This window comes from Cynocephalus volans, chromosome 16 (assembly GCF_027409185.1).
Source record: "Cynocephalus volans isolate mCynVol1 chromosome 16, mCynVol1.pri, whole genome shotgun sequence".
Lineage (NCBI taxonomy): Eukaryota > Metazoa > Chordata > Mammalia > Dermoptera > Cynocephalidae > Cynocephalus > Cynocephalus volans.
The window spans coordinates 16,567,949-16,587,240 of record NC_084475.1 but is presented as its reverse complement, the minus strand read 5'-3'; the positions used below and the strand labels follow the sequence as shown (position 1 = coordinate 16,587,240).

Here is a 19,292-nt window from a genome sequence, read left to right as displayed (position 1 = left end):
GTCCAAGGTTTTATTTTGAGTGTAAGTCAGGATCAGTAGCCAGGGTTTCGTGTCCCAGCTAGTGCAGGCTTTCACTGCTGAATGAAGCTGCTCCTCAGTCAGACCGGGTCGTTAGGAAACCTAACATAAGATCTTCTCCTGTGCCAGTAAAAGTTGTTCTGTGCAGGTTCACTAGGAATATTATACAGGTTTTTAATATTACATATAAGATACAGTGGAGTGTTTGAAGGGCATGTAAAATTAAAAGATTGGAAGCAACCCTATGGAGACAGTATTAAACCTTTCAATTTGGAAAGATAAAGGGAAGGGGGAAGAGTATTTGTAACCTGTTAACATAGGGAATTATATTCATTTTTAATGTTAAACCAACCTTGCATATCTGGGATAACCTCACTTGGTTATGAGATATTTTTTATATGTTACTGGATTTGATTTGTCAATATATTGAGAATTTTTGCATTTATTTAAAAAGGAGTAATGACCTATAATTTTCTTTTCATATAATAATGTCTTTTCCAGGGTTTGGTATCAGGTTTATACAAGTTGAATATCCCTTATTGGAAATGCTTGGGACCAATGTGTTTTGGATTTTGGATTTTTTTGGATTTGGGAATATTTGCAGATACTGTATTTAATAGCTTGAGCCTCCCTAATCCAAAATGCTCCAATAACATCTCCTTTGAGTGTCACGTTGATGCTCAGTTTCGGGTTAGGGAGCATTTCAGATTTCAGATTTTCAGATAAGGGTTGCTGATCCTCATAAAACAGGTTTGGCAGTATTCCCACTGTCTCTGTCTTCTGAAAGAGTTTATATAATTTTTTTTTTTTTTTTTTTTTGCCTTAAATGTTTGTTATAATTCACTAGTGAAACCCTTGGGCCTGGAGTTTTCTTTGTGGGAAAGTTAAAAATATATATATTTCTTTGCTGTTTTAAACAAATTCAATTCCCTTAAGAGATGTGAAACTTTTCAAAAAGTTCGTGGAAAGATTTGTATTATTTTTTAATTCTATTTTTCCATGAACTTTTTGAAGTGCTCTCATATAAGGCTATTCAGAGTTTCTATTTCATCTTGTGTCGGTTTGGATGAAGCTCATTTTTAAAAGGAATTTATTAATTTCATGTAAGTTTAATTTTTTGACATAAAGTTTATAATATAATATTCCCTTATTTTAATGTTTATACTATCTGAGTGTTTTCTCCTATTATGTGCCTGGTTAATGTTTTATGTACAGTATACAATTATCTCTGGTTTTTAAGGATTTTACAAATGCCTTAGGGCGACTTCTGAGTATTGTAGACCTTTAAGTAATATGGTGGATGTAAAGGATGTAGGTCAAGCAAAAAGTGCAGTAACCCCAGGGCATCCTGGTAAGGTTTTAACATTAAAAACAGTTGAATACCTAATGTCTTATATCACACATACCCCAAAGCAAGCCGGTAAGTAAAATAATTCAAGTACAGTGTCAAAGAAGGTCTAGTTCAATCCTTAGATGTCAGGCCTAGCACTGTAGATGATTAAATGTCTGTTGAATTAACCACAGGTTATTAAATATGGAAAGATGCCCTTTGGCCAGTTGAGGTTAATCCCAAAAAGAACCACTTGCCCCTTGGTGCCACTGTCAGTTTATTTGGCCAGATATAGCATGGGCCTTACCTGCTTGTCCAGTTCTCATTATGTTGAGTTGTTCTCTATCCTGGAAACCAAGAACTATGCTTTAGAGATATACAAGGTACTTAATTTCATTTTCTCTTAATCTAGCTGGTATTGGTTTTTGCCACTTTCTAGGAACTGGAATGCAAGAATTTGGGAGCCCCAGCTTACTGCTTGCTTGTAGAAGTTCTTATGACATCTAAATACTAAAATAGCATTGAAGTTATGAAAATTATGGAAGGAAGAAATAATTCAGGGAGATAAAGTAATTCAGGGAGAAAAGACTTGATCTGAGACTTAATCAGCTGCCAAAATCCACTTGCAAAATCCTTAGTCTCTTTAGCCAGGCTTTGTCTTCACATCTTTAATGTTGACTTACTTTAGGTTGTGTTTCTATTTTTTCTGTTTTTAATGGTGTTTTTTTTCCTTTGTGGCTGGCTGGTGTGGGGATCCGAACCCGTGACCTTGGTGTTGTAAGGCTGTGTTCTAACCAACTTAGCTAATCGGCCAGCCTAGACTATTTTTATTTTGCTTTCTTAATTGATCACTCCTGAATTGTCACTGGTGGTTGCATATGAGGATGTTCTCAGGCAGCTCTTTTTGGGGGGAGGGCAAGTTCTAAACATCTGCAGGCTTAATGATTCTTATCCTTAAATCTGATTAATAATTAATATTTAAGTGAAAGGGAGACCTTTTTTTTTTTTCCAAAGATGACCGATAAGAGGATCTTAACCCTTGACTTGGTGTTATCAGCACCACGCTCTCTGAAGTGAGCTAACCAGCCATCACTATATAGGGATCCGAACCCGTGGCCTTGGTGTTATCAGCACCACACTCTCCCAAGTGAGCCACAGGCTGGCCCTGAGACCTTCTTTAAAAAAGAAAATCTGTTCTCCAGTGAGGTTTGTCTCCTCCTTTACCAAATCTCCATGTGTTTTTCCCTGGACCTTATGGGCTGGGTGAGGCTTTGTTCCCATCACCAGGGTTCTCCTATGGGTGTGGTGGGGAATGTGGTCAGACTCGTCTTGAATGTCTGTTAGTCACACCACCACCTTCCAGCAATTTCTGTAGACAAGTGAAAACAATCTAGGATTCTGTTTTTAATAGAAGGAGGTCTGTAACCTCAGGACACACAGCAGCCGAGTTTCCTCTGTACCAGGTCAGCCTTGAGATACCGCCTGAGAAGAAAATCAGAGACTATAGAAAAGCACATCCTGGATGATTCAAGTTTTGTAAAATGTGATCTAGAATTTATTTATTTATTAAGACTAATAAGTAACACATTACTTTTAGGCTTAAGATTTCTCTATGTCATAGGCACACCTCGGGAAAAGGACACCAGACCACAAATTCTTAAGCAGGGAGTTATAAGAATTCCTTATATTTAGGAAGATATTTTTGTTGGTTCAGTGGCTGACAGGGAAGGTCGCTGTGTAGGTGTTAAGGAGTCCTGCCTCTACACGTTGAGAGGTGTTTCTTGTTCCATTGTCCTTTCAGGAATCATCTTGGCCTCAAATAGAGATTTATGGAATAAAAGTGTAAGTAGCAAAATATATTTAAGATTTGCTGTTTGGAGACATTTTTCCCTGCCCAGGGAGAATCATGAGATGTTCTGCTTCAGAGATTGGTGGTCTCTGAGTCACTGTGCAGTGTGGGCGCCAAAAGAAAACACAACTGACTTAAGTCCTCCCCTTCAGATGTGCTTTTTCCTTCATTGTTGTTTAGGATGTTTGCAAAATTCCCAATGGAACTTAGATTTTGTGGAAGCAGTGGGGAAGTTTGCTTGTGTTCAGCACCTTGATGCAGAGGTTTACTCAGTCAAGGGGAACAAAGGTAATACGTGGCAGTAAAGGGATTTAGCATTTTAGCATGATTTTAATTTTTTATTTGAACCATACCCTACCTACAGGAAAGAAGACAGATGCTGCATACCTGATGAAACGAAGTTTACTCTTTTAGTGGGTAAAGCCCATTTGCCTCAGTTGCTGAACTCCATGTATCTGAAAAAGGGTGTTGGAGTCATATTTGTTGGATTGCATGGTATTGAAACTGGTTCTGTAGCTCATCCTTCTGCTAATAATGTGGCTCTGGTGTATGTATGTGGTTGGTTGTTTTGTTTCTTAAACAGTGCCAAGTCTCACATATCTTATTCCCGTTGTTAAGTATTCCAGATTCACGTGTCTTTTTTTTTTTTTTTTTTTTTTTTGGTGGCTGGCAGGTTACAAGGATCAAACCCCAGACCTTGGTGTTATCAGCACCATCATCTATCCAACTGAGCTAATAGGCCAGCCCAACATATCTTATTGCAGTTGTTAAGTATTATATAGCTGCACCATTCCACAAGATTAGCACTTTGAAAAGTTTGGCCAGCAAGTTTGATTTAATGATTATAAAGGATCTTGCCAACTTGAGGTGCTTAACAATGTTCTGTAAAGTGTATTTCTCTAGAGCCAAACTGTCCAGTACAGTAGCCATTTGACACATATGGCTATTTAAAATTAATAAAAATTTCAAGTGCTCATTAGCTACGTGTGACTAATGCCTATTGTATTGGACAGAGCAGATAGAGAACATTTCCAGCCTTGCAGAAATTTCTTTTGGACAACACTGCTCTTGTGTTTCACCAAGTTAATGGTGGCCACGTATGCCTTAATAGACGTAAAGGATGACTGTGCCTCTCATGTGTTCCTAAGTTAGTGAACAACAGGAAAGTCCAGTACTTATCAGTGGAAAAGTATGTTTGATTTATATTGGGTAATTTACAGAGAAGATTTTTTTCATATGAAAACTAGGAAAAACATTAGAGTTCTTACAAGAAGAAAGTTTTTCTTTAAGCCCCTCCCAAACATCTCTTAAGGAGCAGATAGCACTGTGTTTTCTTTTGAGCTTTCTCAGAGGTCAGTTGAATGTCAAGACATCTTTTCAGATTGGATGTTAGTTTCTGTGGAAAGTCAAATACAGTAATGGAATGTTGATGTTTTAACTTCACACTGGCTCTGCCAGTGACACAAGTTCATCTCCTTTCAGCCTTACGTCCATTCCCACCTGCTCAGGCAGATTCTTTAGGACGATAATGTGGTTTGGCAGGAATTCAATCAGTGAATCACATTTTTTACCTACCCCAGCTGTGTAGAGGGGTGACGCCCAGTACTTGTACAAAGACTGTCATGTCATACTTGTCAACCTTGTGTGCCCTAAAAATTATTCTCAGAGTCGGCCATGTGGAATATGTGAGTGCAGAATGTGTGTGGTGAAGAGAACTTACTATGATATTTAGAGGAGCTATCTTTTTGATTGTGTCTTGATTAGTAATGTTTATCACTTGCGTGGCCCTAAAAGAAATTCAGAATCTGCAAGTTGGGTTATATTTGTAAAGGCCAATTCTGTTGGCATGCAGTAGAACTTGACAGTTTATTCTGGAAGGAAAAAGGGAAACAGACTTCTGCTGTGCTGTGCTTTAGTGTGAGGGAGCAGTGCCCCAAGTCTGGTCTTTAAGGCCCCTCCAGGAATGCCAGATGCTGGTTCTGAGCAGAGGTAGAAGTGTTGCGGAACGAGTAGTGGAAAGGTCTATGACAGGAAGAAATTTAAATCATCTGCTGCCTGACAAAGTTTCATATCAGTTGTACAACTTTTTCATTATGTTTACTTTTTAAAATATAATTCCCATTTCCTTGTGAATCATGAATATGGCTGTAAGAAAATCTCACGTAGTGGGGAATAGTAACAGTTAAAATGACCTCTGATGAGGGCACCCCTGTGTATCCGCGTGTATGGTGTGAGGTTGGGTGGGGGGAATGAAAGTGCTCGTACGTCCTCCTTCTGTTAGAATACAACGGTTTACTCAAAAGAAAGTCTCTTACTCTCTTCTGCCTTTCTTTAGGCTGAAAGCGAAGAAACCAAGGAGCGTCTGTTTGAATCCATGCTCAGCGAGTGTCGGGACGCCATCCAGGCTGTTCGGGAAGAGCTCAAGCCAGATCAGGTAGGACCATCAGCTGAACCCCCAGCTCCTGCTACAGCTGATCCAGGTTGACGTCCTCCTCAGTCTCTGTCCCGTTCTCAGGTGGGATCCCAGGGGTATGAGTGCGTTATTCTCTTAGCCAATGTTTCATTTTCTTTAGGGGGGGTGGTCAGCTGACCGCAGAGCCTCTGGACTCCATCAGGTTGAGAGATTTCTTTCTCCCTATCCTGTTTCTCCTAATGGTTTCACATATTGCCTGTTAAGCTTGTGGTCTCAAATTCTTATCTCTGGGTGGACTTCTCCAGTTCTCCCTTTTTCTGATAATATGAGGGGTCTTCAAAAAGTTCATGGAAAGATTCAAATTATCCTTTTTGGTGGGGGGAAGAGGGCAGCTGGCCTGTATGGGGATCTGAACCCTTGACCTTGGTGTTATCAGCACTGCACTGTAATCAAGAGAGCTAACTGGCCGGCCCTGCGAATTATCTTTTTTTCTTTTCCTGGCCTGTAATGCGAATCCGACCCTTGACCTTGGTGTTACGCTCTAACCCTCAAATTATTTTTTAATTCCATTTTTCCATGAACTTTTTGAAGTACCCTTGTATTATCACTGTAATCCAGTCAAACAACTAGGCTGAAAACCTCAGAACCATTTTGTATTTTTCTTCTCTGGACCAAACACTGTTTATTCTCCCTTTGTGATGCCATGCGCCTAGTCTTGATTCCACTTGTTTCTAATCAGCCTTTTATCTTATGCCCAGACTACTACAAAGGTCTTCTAATTGCTTCTCCTCTCTTGGTCTCTATTCCCTCCACCAGGCCTTTCTTTCCAGAAACACAGAGTGAATCTTTCTAAATCTCATCTCACTGTCTGATTATAAGAAGCCCAGTGATGCTCCTAGGTCTGGAGCAGTGATCTCCAAACTTTTATGATAATGTACCCCACAAGTAAAATTGAGAGCGTGTACCTCTGATATGTTTACTTATAAATTATATAACTGATGTGTAATGTATGAAATGCATTAAAATAAAGTTTTTAAAAGTGAGATAAATATAAAGAGAAGCTCTCATTTTCTTCTTATACTCACAGTCAATGAGTTTTGTGTACCCTGCTTTAGAGACCTTTGGTCTAGCAAATGCAGTGAAGACTCCTGAAGCTGGTGTACGAGCCTTCCCCAGGCTGTTTGCACCTCATCTCCAGCATTATACTTTGCTGAGTTTTCTTTTTCTTTCTTTTTTTTTTTTTTTTTTTATAAAGATGACCAGTAAGGGGATCTTAACCCTTGACTTGGTGTTGTCAGCACCACGCTCTCCCAAGTGAGCTAACTGGCCATCCCTATATAGGGATCTGAACCTGCGGCCTTGGTGTTATCAGCACCACACTCTCCCAAGTGAGCCACGGGCTGGCCCTTGAGTCCCTGAGTTTTCTGCCTGAAGCTCCCTAATATGCCCTTCCTACCTGAGTGCATCAGTGACACTGTTCTCATTCCGCTTTCCCTCTTCACACCTGGATAATCTTTCCTCCCTTTTTCATCTCTCCAAACCTCACCTATTTTTCAAGGTCCAGCTCATAGCTTACCATCTCTGATAGGCATGCCTACACCAGCCTGGTCCACAAGAAACTCTGTATTCTCTAAACGTCTGATATGTGCAGCTATCGTTTTTGTTCGATAGTTAATCAAGTATTGTCTCTTTTTAAAATGTACTTTTTTTATTGTGGTGAAATACGCATAACATAGAATTTAGCATCTTAACCATTTTTAAGTGTACATTTCAGTGGTTGTAAATATATTCATAATGTTATGCAGCTGTCACCACCGTCCATGTCCAGAATGCTTTTCATCTTGTAAAACTGAAACTCTGAGGGCCGCCCGTGGCTCACTTGGGAGAGTGTGGTGCTGATAACACCAAGGCCATGGGTTCGGATCCCTATATAGGGATGGCTGGTTAGCTCACTTCGGAGAGAGTGGTGCTGACAACTCCAAGTCAAGGGTTAAGATCCCCTTACTGGTCATCTTTAAAAAAAAAAAAAAAAAAACCCCGCAACAAATTGTTACCTTTTAACATTTTGTTTATGGTTTTATATTTACCTTTTTGTTATATTTCCCTCAAGATTATTAGCATCTTAAAAACAGCTATGTATTTTTTTTCAGCATCTGCCACAGATGTACCTGGAGTATAAAATGTTCAAAAAATGTTTTTTGGTCTATTTTTAAATCACTGCTTTCTCTAAGTAGTCACCTGCTTCCTTCTCCTATTGGGCTGCCTTTATACTCGTATATTATGCTTCCCTTCAACCACTTAACAGAGGTACCTACAGAGAGCCCCAGCCTCCGTCACTCACCTTGAATTGATGGCAGTTAGGGAGACACCTCACAGAAAGTTATGAGTGTAGTGATACAGAGGTGCATTTGTTTCCTGTTGCTGCAGTACTATTACCAAAAATTTAGTGGCTTAAAACAACACAAATTTATCACCTAAAGTGGGTTCACAGGGCTGCATTCCTTTTGGAAGCCCTAAGAGAACCTAGGGAGAATCTGTTTTCAGTATTCCTAAGAGTGCATTTCCTGGCTTCTAGAGGCCACCTGCTTTCCTTGGCTTTTGGCCCCTTCCTCCATTTTCAAAGCCAAGAGCTCAGCATCTTCTCTCCTCTCTGCCCTCTGCTTCTCTCCCTACATCTCTCTCTGACCTTCTGCCTCTCTCTTTTAAAGACTCTGTGATTATGTTGGGCCCACCTGGATAATGCAAAGATCCTTAACTTAATCACATCTGCAAAGTCTCTCTTACCATGTGAGGTAACAGCCTCACAGATGCCAGAGGTTTGGATGTGGACATCTTTGGGGGCCATTTTTCAGCCTACTACAGAAAGCTAGCTCTGACAGCAAAAGGGTAGAACCTGAGTCTCAGGCACAGATCTAAAGTGGAGCCATGGACTATAAAATATTTATTTTTAATGCTTTGGGGTTAGACCCTGGGAGCATGGACAGGAAGCCTCAACTGGTCATTACTCCGAATTCTCTTACTCAAGGCCAGTTTTTAGGTGCCAGTGGCAACTGAGTTACCCTGTCATTGTATAATATGTAAAATAGATCTTGGATATTTGAGGACCCCTAATTTACCAGAGTTTGTGCCTATGTTCAGGGTACTTTGGGGACCACACCATTGAATGAGGTAGTCAGAGCTAAGGATAGGACCAGGTGTTTTACTTTTTACATTTTACACTTTCTGCAGAAACAGAGAGATTACAGCCTTGAAGGGGAGTCGGGGAAGGTGTCTAATCTTCAATACTTGCACAGGTAAGGGTTATATTAATTTTTGTACTTTTTAATATTATGAAATATATCATTGGAATAAGAGAGTATATATAATGTCATGAACATTTTAATTTATAATTTCTTAATATGTAACAAATAAAACTAATGCATTTGTGCACATTTTATTCTATGAGTGTACATACTGCGTTTTCATATTATTTTAATATATATCATTTAAGATTTTTACATAGCTTAAGAACTAGAACACAACCAGTGACTCTGGAGCTCCCGGTGGCCACTACTCGTCCCATTCCTCCCCGTCTTCGAGAGCTAACTGCTCTCCTTCTCAGTGCCAAGCTCTGAAAGTTACTCTCCTCTGGGTTCTGAATGTTTTAAAGTTGTCTCTTTCACGTCAAGTTTAATTTCAACTCAAGTTTAATTCTGTCTGGAGTTTATTTTTGTGTAAGGTAAGGATCTGCTTCACTTTTTTCCGTAAGGGTGATGGGTTGTTCCAGTACGATTTATGGACGACTCCATCCTTTCCCCACCGGTCTGCAGTGCCAGCTCTGTCAGGCACATATCCCGTTTTCTCCTCGTGTGCTTTTTCAGGACTCAGTTCTGTTCGTTGATTTATTTGTCTCTAATGAGTTACTGTAACTTTGTGCTAAGTCTCGATATCTAGTAGAGCAAGTTCCTCTCAGCAGGTTTTTGCTTAGGCGCAGCTTGACTATTCTTATCCCTTTGCCTTTCATATACACTTTTAAATCTCCTTGTCAAGTTTCATTTTTTTAAAACAGAAGGAGGAAGAGTGACTTTTTTTGAACGTACAGGGAAGAATTAAGATTGTTACTTGGGGAAACTCCACTTCTCATCAGATTCTCTTTTCCATTTGACCTTGAAATTTTAATTTCTTGGTCACTGCTTGTAACTTATATAGTGAACCTGACAGTATCTTCAGCCATTTCTCTGCCCCTCTCCATTTTTTTTTAATTAAAAAAACCCCAAGACACAGAAACTCCCTTCTTAACCATTAATCTCCATTCTTAGGGAATGTAGTTTTATGTGAATGTCAGATTGACTGCCAGATGACTTATATGCATAAAATATCAAGCAAGAATGGCCCTTAGATATTATCTATTCCAGGGCCGGCCCGTGGCTCACTTGGGAGAGTGTGGATCTGACAACACCAAGGCCATGGGTTTGGATTCCCTTACCGGTCATCTTTTAAAAAAAAAATTTTTTTTTTCAAAGTTTCCTAAGACCTACTGAAGTTTTCGGATTGTCTTTTCAAGGTTAGGAAGTTAGAGTAATTCCTTACTCTTTGTGGCTGTTAACTACAAACACATCACTTAACCTCCTGGAACCTCATCTTTCTCCTGAGATTGTTGAAATAGATAATATCTTTCTTTTCTTAAAAAAAAAACATGACCGGTAAGGGGATCTTAACTCTTGACTTGGTGTTGTCAGCACCACGCGCTCCCAAGTGAGCTAACCGACCATCCTTGCATAGGGATCCAAACCCATGGCCTTGGTATTATCAGCACCACACTCTCCCGAGTGAGCCACGGGCCGGCCCTGAAACTTTAAATTTTTTTTTTTTTTTTTTTGTCTTTTTCGTGACCAGCACTCAGCCAGTGAGTGCACCGGCCATTCCCATATAGGATCTGAACCCGCGGCGGGAGCGTCGCTGCGCTCCCAGTGCCGCACTGTCCCGAGTGCACCACGGGCTCGGCCCGAAACTTTGAAATTTTAAAGCCCCCTTACCCTTGGATTCATCATCCACCTTCACATCTAGCTAGTATCAGGATCATGGACTTCAAGTTGGATCAGGAGGCCAGATTTGGGGTAAATTGATTGAATCAGGAATCAAGCAGCTTTTATATTTTAATATAATTGTAAAGCTGTATCTAAATTCCTATGTCATTTTGTGTATAACAGTTATTTTGTTTTGAGAGTCTGATTTTTTCTGCAAAGCTTTTTAGGAAAATCCATCTCCTAACTTTCTCTCCCATTTCTCTGAAGCAGCCATTTAAAATTATTTTAACAAATTCTTTTGGTATTTACCTTTTTACCTCTGAATGACATGTGTATGTTGCTACTTCTTGATTTGGGGTTTTAGTCATTTTGTACGACTTTCCACTATAGCCCCATCTCACCTGCTGTGCTCCTTCTATACATCCTGACCTTTCTTGACCTCCCAACCAACCCTTACACAGTCTTTCTGATACCATCTAAGAGCTTGTTTATGTTCTTCAAATATCATTTTTTAAAATAGACTCTCATTCTAATTTCATATCTGCAAAGTCTTTTCTTATCTTTCTGGGATTAATAATATATTTTTTGAAGTTTTCTCCCTGCAAAGTCTGGTCCCTCCAGGTTGCTCACTTTTCCCCCTTGGTTTTGGCCTCTTCTTTGTTAGATGTTTTCCTTAAGTGTCTGGTGATCCTTGGTCACCCAGTCCTGCTGAAGAATGTGGCCTGTTGTGTGGGAGCTCTGTGCATGTGTGTGGGCACACTATCCATGGGTCTTACTGGAGGCATCTGGCTCTGCCTTCTGCCCAGCACCCCAAATCCAGAATCTCCAAGGGTTTTTTCTCTTGGGCTGGTCAGAAACCTGGAATACCACAGGCTGCTATTGTTCTGGAAGCTTAGTAGAGAAGAAGGCCAGGGGTTAGCACTCAGAACTTGACCATCGGTTGATCCTGTGTTCATTATGGAACCCCTGTTCTCAGCTATGCCTGTATCCCCTGGCCACAGGCCTCTTTTGAGTCCTCTCCAAGGGATGGCCTCCAGTCTTCTGTCAGAGTAGGATGGGGATCTAGAGGCCTGAATGCTTCTTAAACAGATTTTTAAACAGTTACCATGTTTTTATCCCCACATATTAAGGGGCTCACCTGATGGTACAGTTAAAATAAGCAGGTGTCATGCATAGTCTCCTCAGTATATACACACTGTTAGTATGCATGAGCAGCCAAAGAGACTGACTCACTGTTTTCTGAGAAGAGTTCAGCACATGAGTTGGGTAGTTATAATGCGAGCACACTGACCTTCTAATGTAGGTCTAACAAGGACTAATCTAGTCCTTGTTCTAGCAACTGGCATGCCATCCTTGGACCCTGTGACAAAGTCTCATGCTGGTCCCCTGCAAATTTGCCACTGAATAGCAGCCAAATTGAGGGCCCCTTGGGCTTGAGGCCCAGGCCAAATGGCCCTGCTGTCTGGCATGCCCTCACCCCGACACTTCCCCTTGGTTAGTCCCAACTCATAGTCCAGTACTCTTCCCAGCCTGTCAGCCTCCCTGAGCGTAACTTGAGCTGACGTGGTACGTTCCAGCTACCTGACTCACATCAAGCTGTCGACGGCAATCAAGCGTAATGAGAGCATGGCTAAAGGTCTGCAGAAGGCTCTGCTGCAGCAGCAGCCGGAAGATGACAGCAAGCGCTGCCCCCGGCCCCAGGACCTGATCCGGCTCTATGACATCATTCTACAGGTGACTCCTGAGGGCTGGGAAGGCAAAGCCCTGTCCTTTACCTATGTTGGATATAAAGCAACTTAACTTTGCATAACGAAAGGGCTGTGACATCCAGGAGCTATTAGTAGCTGGGTAAAAGTCAAAGGTTTTGTACTAGTTCAGCAGTCTGTGAACCCTGATATTTCAGGCACATTGATAATGTAGAGACTAGTAAACCTACAGGTATTCACTGAGCACTTCACCTGTATAAGATACTCTCCAAGGCGCTGTGGAGCATTTTGAGATCTGAGTCCACCCTGCTTGGCCCACTGGGAGCTTGTCAATATGATTGTGAGGCACGTACACAAAAACAAGGCATCTGTGTAGATCCTGACCAAGGGTTGCTCTGAAATGAAAATTCAGAGCTGGAAGCTATCCCTTCCAGCTGAGATGCTCCGAGAAGTCTCCGAAGGTAGGTGAGATGTGAGTTGAGCAATAGGCTTTCAGTATCAGAGGGGAATGAAGGTGACACCAGGTGTGGTTGCTACCAAGCCACACTTCAAAGACTTTTCTCACAAGGTCTTCTGTCAAAAACTCAATCTGAGGCCTTCTCTTGATGAATTTTCTTGTTGCGTGTCTTGTGCAGAATCTGGTGGAACTGCTCCAGCTTCCTGGCTTAGAGGAGGACAAAGCCTTCCACAAAGAGATAGGCCTCAAGACCCTGGTGTACAAGGCTTACAGGTAACATCCCATGGGACAGACAGGGCATTCTTCTTCCTCCCAGTACCTCTGTAAGCATTGGGAGAATGTCCCGTCTGTTGGAAAATGGAGTCGTTGGCACTTAACTGTATGGTTACCTTGCCTGTGACCAGAGAATATTCAGCCCAGGACGTTCAAGGGAAGTCTTTACTAAAGGTTGCGGCTAGTAGTTTCCAGCATGCCTTGTTTGCTCTTTGGATAGGTCAGGGGGAGTTGGGGCACACACACGTTAAACTTGCCTTCTGCCTCATGTTCTTGCCAGATGGCAGCTCCAAGGTTCTTGGTCAAACTGTGAAGAGAACCTTTCATGGGACTGAATGAAGTCCGCAACACAGTGAGCACCTGCTCAGAGAAAGAAAAGGAAGGGGGACAGACAGACGGAACATTCAAACGATAGGACTTTATTGTAAAACAAATGTATGCACAGAAGCGGGTGCAGGCTGGGGAGGGTTTATATGTTGTTCTGGGACAGGGGTGTTTCTCTGTCCTAACTAAGAGGAGGAATATTCAGCCGCAGGGGAGGATCTAGGGTAATCAAGGCCTAACAGGCTGATGCGAAGTTGTATCAGCTTCCAGTCATGCGTCCCTGAGTTTCTGAAGTTTTTGGTCATGCTCAATGGAGTCATTTTCCCCTTTACTTTGTCCTTTCTGGTCTAGTGTCAGGGTGGAAAGTCGTGTAGCAGTTGTCTGCACTTTTGTTCTTTAGTGAACAGATGCTTGAGTTTTGTAAACTGCAAAGTTCCAGGTGTAGCATGCTCATTGGTAGGATGGTTAAGCTGTCCTCAGCTCATTATGGGTTCATTAACTGCAAATCAAGGAGTAGGCTAGTGATCCAGTGTGAATATTTATGAGCAGCCTCCCTAGGGCGTGTCCCTATTCTGTCCTATCTCACTTCCTCCTCCCTCCCAATGGAAAAGGGACAAGTCCTGAAAAGGGTGTTAATTAGCAGAACCAGAATAGCCATTTCAGGGAACCTGAGCTGAATTGAGATAAAGCTGAAATTCTCAGTTTCTTGAATTAATCCACCATTCTTTTGGGAACTGCCCTTCTTTGCAGAGTCAGCCAGTAAAGACAGGGTTGGACCTACATGGTCATCTCTGATTGCTGGGAAGAGTCTGCGGTGAGCCTGGCAAACCTGGACATTTACGGTATAGGGAGTCTCCCATGCAGTGATCCTTAGTTAAGAAACCTGTTTCCGGGCCGGCCCATGGCTCACTCGGGAGAGTGTGGTGCTGATAACAACAAGGCCATGGGTTCGGATCCCATATAGGGATGGCCGGTTAGCTCACTTGGGAAAGCGTGGTGCTGACAACACCAAGTCAAGGGTTTTAAGATCCCCTTACCGGTCATCTTTTTAAAAAAAGAAAAAAAAAAAGAAAGAAACCTGTTTCCAAATTTAAGGTTTAGCCTAACCTGCAGGGAAAGTCGTGGTCTTGGGTAAGTGTTGCTTTAGAATACTGTGGCTCTTTTCCCCTCCCCATCAGGTGTTTTTTCATTGCTCAGTCCTACGTGTTGGTGAAGAAGTGGAGCGAAGCCCTTGTCCTGTATGACAGAGTTCTGAAATATGCAAACGAAGTGACTTCTGATGCAGGTGCCTTCAAGAACAGCCTAAAGGTGAGATATTGGCCTCTCCTCCAAACCCTGGGAAGTTATATAGTGAGCCTGTATAGGGCTGTGAGGATACAACAGCTTGACTCCTTCTTGGGCTGGTTCTCCCTTGTCACCCATAGGACCTGCTGTGTCCCTGGCTGCCCGGGTGCCGCAGGCTGTGTAACTCATGTCTGTGTCCCAGGCCTGAGCAGGATTTAGATATGAAGAAGGAAAGCCATTTCTCTGGTTAAAAAAAAAAGCCCTGGAGTACCGATCTCAGACTTGGCTACGCACTGGAATTGCCTCGGAAGATTTAAAAGACAGATGTCTGCATCTCACACACACACACCCCCGAGATTCTGGTTCTAATTGGTGTGGGGTCTGGAATGGGCAGTGAGTTCTTTAAAAGACCCTCATGACTTCAGGTGCAGAAAAATTGAGAACCAGTGGTGAAGCCTCCCTGCACAGAGTATGTCCAAGACCAGCAGCATTGGAGCTGTAGAAATGCAGTCCTCAAGAGAACGTGCATTTTAACAGGACCTCCAGGCGTCTTGAGCTCCCTTCCTCCTCCTTGGCTTGCTTTATTTTCCTGATTGTTAAATGACAACTAGCTCCCTAAGCTTGTGGACTGCTGCAGTGTTGCAGAGCTTACTAAAACATTGGCTGGTTCAAGGAACCCTTGTATATTTTACAAGTAGAGACTGTTTAGAAAAGCAAACTAAGGTTACTGTTATTAATGTAGTCACAAGCCAGTGTGTGAGGGCTGCTGCTAGGGGCTCTTGCTGTTTGCCCTGAGGAACACTAGGCCCCTGAGGGATGAGGAATGAACCTGGTTTCTGCCTTCAAAGAGCCGGTGGTTTTGTTGCAGGATTTGCATGCAGGAGCCCATCTGTGCACACAAAAGAAGTAAGAGAGGCCTCAAGCAAGGCAGAGAGGAGAAGAGAACGGGGTGGGGCTGGGGAGCAGGGGTGGCAGCATCACCACAGTGGGACGTCATTTCGGGCAAACCAATGTGAATTGTTCAACTCAGGCAAAAAAGGGTGTTTTACAAATACTCATCTGACCATAGGGCCTAATGGTCTTGGGGGAAAGTGTCAGAGATGGAGACAGGAAGGAGTCTGTGGTATGAAGAGCCTGTCAGGTCGTTCCCATTATGCAGGAAGAGACTGAGGCCAAGAGAATTGCTTCACCCCTGTAGAAGCAGTGGGATGCGGTGGCTGAGGGCCTAGGCCCTTGGGCCAGACGACCTGGGTCTGAATCCCAGCTCTGCTACCACTGGGAGTGTGACTGGCACATCATTTAACCTCTCCATGCTTCGGTGTTCTCGTCTGTAAAATGGGAGTACAGACTACCTCAAGATGATCCTGAAGGTTAAATTAGCAGTTATGTAGACTGCTTAGAACAATACCTGACACATAATATGTTTAGTGTATGATAAATTTATTTATGAATATTATCATTATCATCATTACTGTTTCTAGGCATTATCATTTAAGTCATAGCATGGCTTTTCCCATTTGAAACAGGCTAGTTTTTTTGTTTGTTTTTAATAGGGATAACCTTTAAAAAGGTTAAAATCCTGTGAAAATACCAGTGGGATCACTTAACTCAGGTTAGTTTGGTGTTCTTCTCTGGCCTGGCCCCTGCACGTGAGTGCATGTTTTCTGAATCATTACAGGACCTGCCTGATGTGCAAGAGCTCATCGCGCAAGTGCGCTCAGAGAAGTGCTCCCTGCAGGCCGCGGCCATCCTAGGTGAGCTCCCTGCCTGGTGTTTGCTCCCTGTATGCCCAGATTTCTCTTCCCTGCCATACCTCTTCTCTCCCACACCCTATACTACTATTTTAAGACTGAAAGCAATTGTTTTGCTTAATCTATTATAAGGTTTTTATTTTGTCCTGCCTTTACTTCTGCCAATTAGGCATCGAATTCTGAAGAAGGATTTAGAGAAACACTATTGTTCTGTCTTCTGTATTATCTTCAGTATGACTGTGCTAGCTTCCCTGGGCTGACAGCATTGGATCTGGGCTTTCTTGTCTCTCTACACCACTTCTCAGCAGAATTTGAACCCAGGGGCGAGAGGGCTAACTTCCCCACATGCTGGCTACGTTTGCTCTCGGGGTGTAGAAGTCAAGTATTTGATAGGACTCATTTGTGACCGTAGTGTTCTAAGTGTCTCTTCTCACTGAATCTCTGTGAAACTTTCAGATGCTAATGACTCCCATCAAACAGAGACTTCCTTCCAAGTCAAGGACAATAAGGTAAGTCTGTGTGGCTTTTGAGGAATAAAGAGTAGGATTAGTAACTCACTAGAAATGTATAACCATTTGTAGAGTGGAGAACTCTTAATTTCTAAGGAAACCTCCTACTTCCCTTCTTTTACTTAAAGAGCTGAAAGCTGCCTGTATAAAGTTTGTTAGGTGTCTAGGTCGTCCCAGGTCAGAGAGTTGAGAACGACTTGCTGTGCACCATGGGTGAGAACTCTGGGCCAGCCCGTGGCTCACTCAGGAAAGTGCAGTGCTGATAACACCAAGGCCACGGGTTCAGATCCTATACAGAGATGGCTGGTTGGCTCACTGGCTGAGTGTGGTGCTGACAACACCAAGCCAAGGGTTGAGATCCCCTTACCGGGTCATCTTTTTAAAAAAAAAAAAAAAAAGAAAGAACTCTATGTCAGACGGCCAACAGACCCACCCTCTCTTAACTTCTCTAGGTTTCAGTGACTCTGACCTATAAGACAGGGACATGACAGCAGCTCCTTGCAGGACATGGTGGGGATTGAATGAGATAGCAAATGGAAGGCACCAAGCTGGGCACTTGGCGCGTAGTGAAGGCTCCCCTGAGGGTCTCCTGCGATTAATGCTTGGATTCCTCCTTTTGATTTGACTTCCAGCCTCTGGTTGAACGGTTTGAAACATTCTGCCTGGACCCTTCCCTCGTCACCAAGCAAGCCAACCTCGTGCACTTCCCACCAGGATTCCAGCCCATCCCTTGCAAGCCTTTGTTCTTTGACCTGGCCCTCAACCATGTGGCTTTCCCACCCCTTGAGGACAAGTTGGAGCAGAAAACCAAGAGTGGCCTCACCGGATACATCAAGGGGATCTTTGGATTCAGGAGCTAACCAGGCTCTTCCTCAGGGGCAGGGGGAGATTCTGACTCTTAATCTGTATTGTGAGAAAATCCCAGCAAGTTCCATGATATTAAACCCAGGTCTACATTGGCCCAGGGTAGGAGCTTAACATCTTCAGCCCTGCGTTCCTACGTCTTGTGTATTTGTGCCCTCACATTCTTAACCAGTGTGTTAGAAGGCCCCATCATCCTCTGGTAGACATGTGCAGGGTCACTCTGTCTCCTGTACCTCCTTTGGGAGGGGCCGCTACTGCCTGGTCCCCTGTGAGCCATGATTGATTACCTTTTGTCAGTAATGTGCGCAGGGAGTCCACAGCAGGCACAGATGGGGCCTTGGAGCATTTTGTCCTGTTTCTTCAGTACCACGGATTTGCAATGAACTCATCCTTGCTGTGAGCATCCAGAATCCCTTGAAGATTTTGTCCACGACTATGAAACACTGGCAATGTCACCCCAGAATTATGGTCAGCCTTACTGCCCTTCACCTCCAAGTGAACTTTAAGAAGTTTCAGAACAAGCAGAGAGCTCTATTTTTAAAAGAAATATGTCACATTCAGAAATGATGAAACCAAATCTTGTATTAAAAGGCAAAGATGATGGAGACTGTGCCCATTTTTTACATGCTCTCCGTCACATCCATCCCAGTTCTCTCCTCGGGGACCTGGTGGTATGACCCTGTGAGGTCAAGTATATCCTGTCTTCCTGGCAAGTGGGTATGGTTGATGCCAAATATGGATGTGTTAGAGTTTTTAAAACAAGTTCCCAGTCTGTAATTCTTAGATGCCATTACATTTTGATCGTGTCCTTCCTTACCCTTTTATTTTTTTTCCCTAGTTATCCTTTTTTATTTCTATAATATCATCAATAATAGAAGTCACAAACCAATGTAAAGAAAGCAAGGAATAAAAGTGATTTCAATGTGAAATATACATGACACCTCTGAGTCCCTTTGGAAGTCAAAACTCACTTGTCCCATAGGAAGGAAAATCCACGAAGAAACCTTGGCATAGATGTATTCAGACATCGAGCAGACTCGACAGCTTGAAGAGAAGGCTGACTGGCTGAAGGTCTGGGAGTTATTTCAGAATGGATTCCCGGCAGCTTGCAGGAAGGGATGGCCAGGAGCTAGAAAAGGATGGTGGGAAGACAAATTGGACTTGTTAGAATTGTATGCTGTCAAGGAATCTGGAGATGCTTGGAGACTGGATCTCCCTTCCCCCGGGATTTGCTTTGGGTCAGAGAGCCTCAGGAAGCTGATTTCTTTTTGTTTATTGAAAGTTTCATCACTTATGCCATGTAGTTTAGGAGTATCCTCCCCACTCCCTTTGAAGGTGTAGCACAGATACTGATCTCAGGTTGAGGTCCTGGGTTTTGGTCCTGGAGGCTCAGGTCAGTGTCACTGGTGGGCTGAAGGAATGCTGGGGGGCTTCATTCTTACCCTTACCCTCTTCCCCCGTCCCTAGGGCATTTGGTAGCCCCAGGGCTGTAGGCCCATGTTCTCCAT

The 19,292-nt window shown here is 42.9% G+C and overlaps 1 protein-coding gene across 1 annotated transcript in view; it reads left to right on the top strand.

Moving 5' to 3' along the window:
• The window catches only part of SRP68 (signal recognition particle 68), a 40,722-nt gene extending 22,038 nt beyond the window's left edge, over positions 1-18,684 (top strand). The window contains exons 9-16 of the mRNA XM_063080565.1: positions 5,533-5,631; positions 8,839-8,903; positions 12,194-12,350; positions 12,958-13,052; positions 14,555-14,684; positions 16,339-16,414; positions 16,868-16,920; positions 17,553-18,684. Of these exons, the coding sequence (XP_062936635.1) occupies positions 5,533-5,631; positions 8,839-8,903; positions 12,194-12,350; positions 12,958-13,052; positions 14,555-14,684; positions 16,339-16,414; positions 16,868-16,920; positions 17,553-17,780 (903 nt within the window). The 3' untranslated portion in view covers positions 17,781-18,684. The remainder of the gene's footprint in view (positions 1-5,532; positions 5,632-8,838; positions 8,904-12,193; positions 12,351-12,957; positions 13,053-14,554; positions 14,685-16,338; positions 16,415-16,867; positions 16,921-17,552) is intronic.
• The last annotated feature ends 608 nt before the right edge of the window (positions 18,685-19,292 follow it).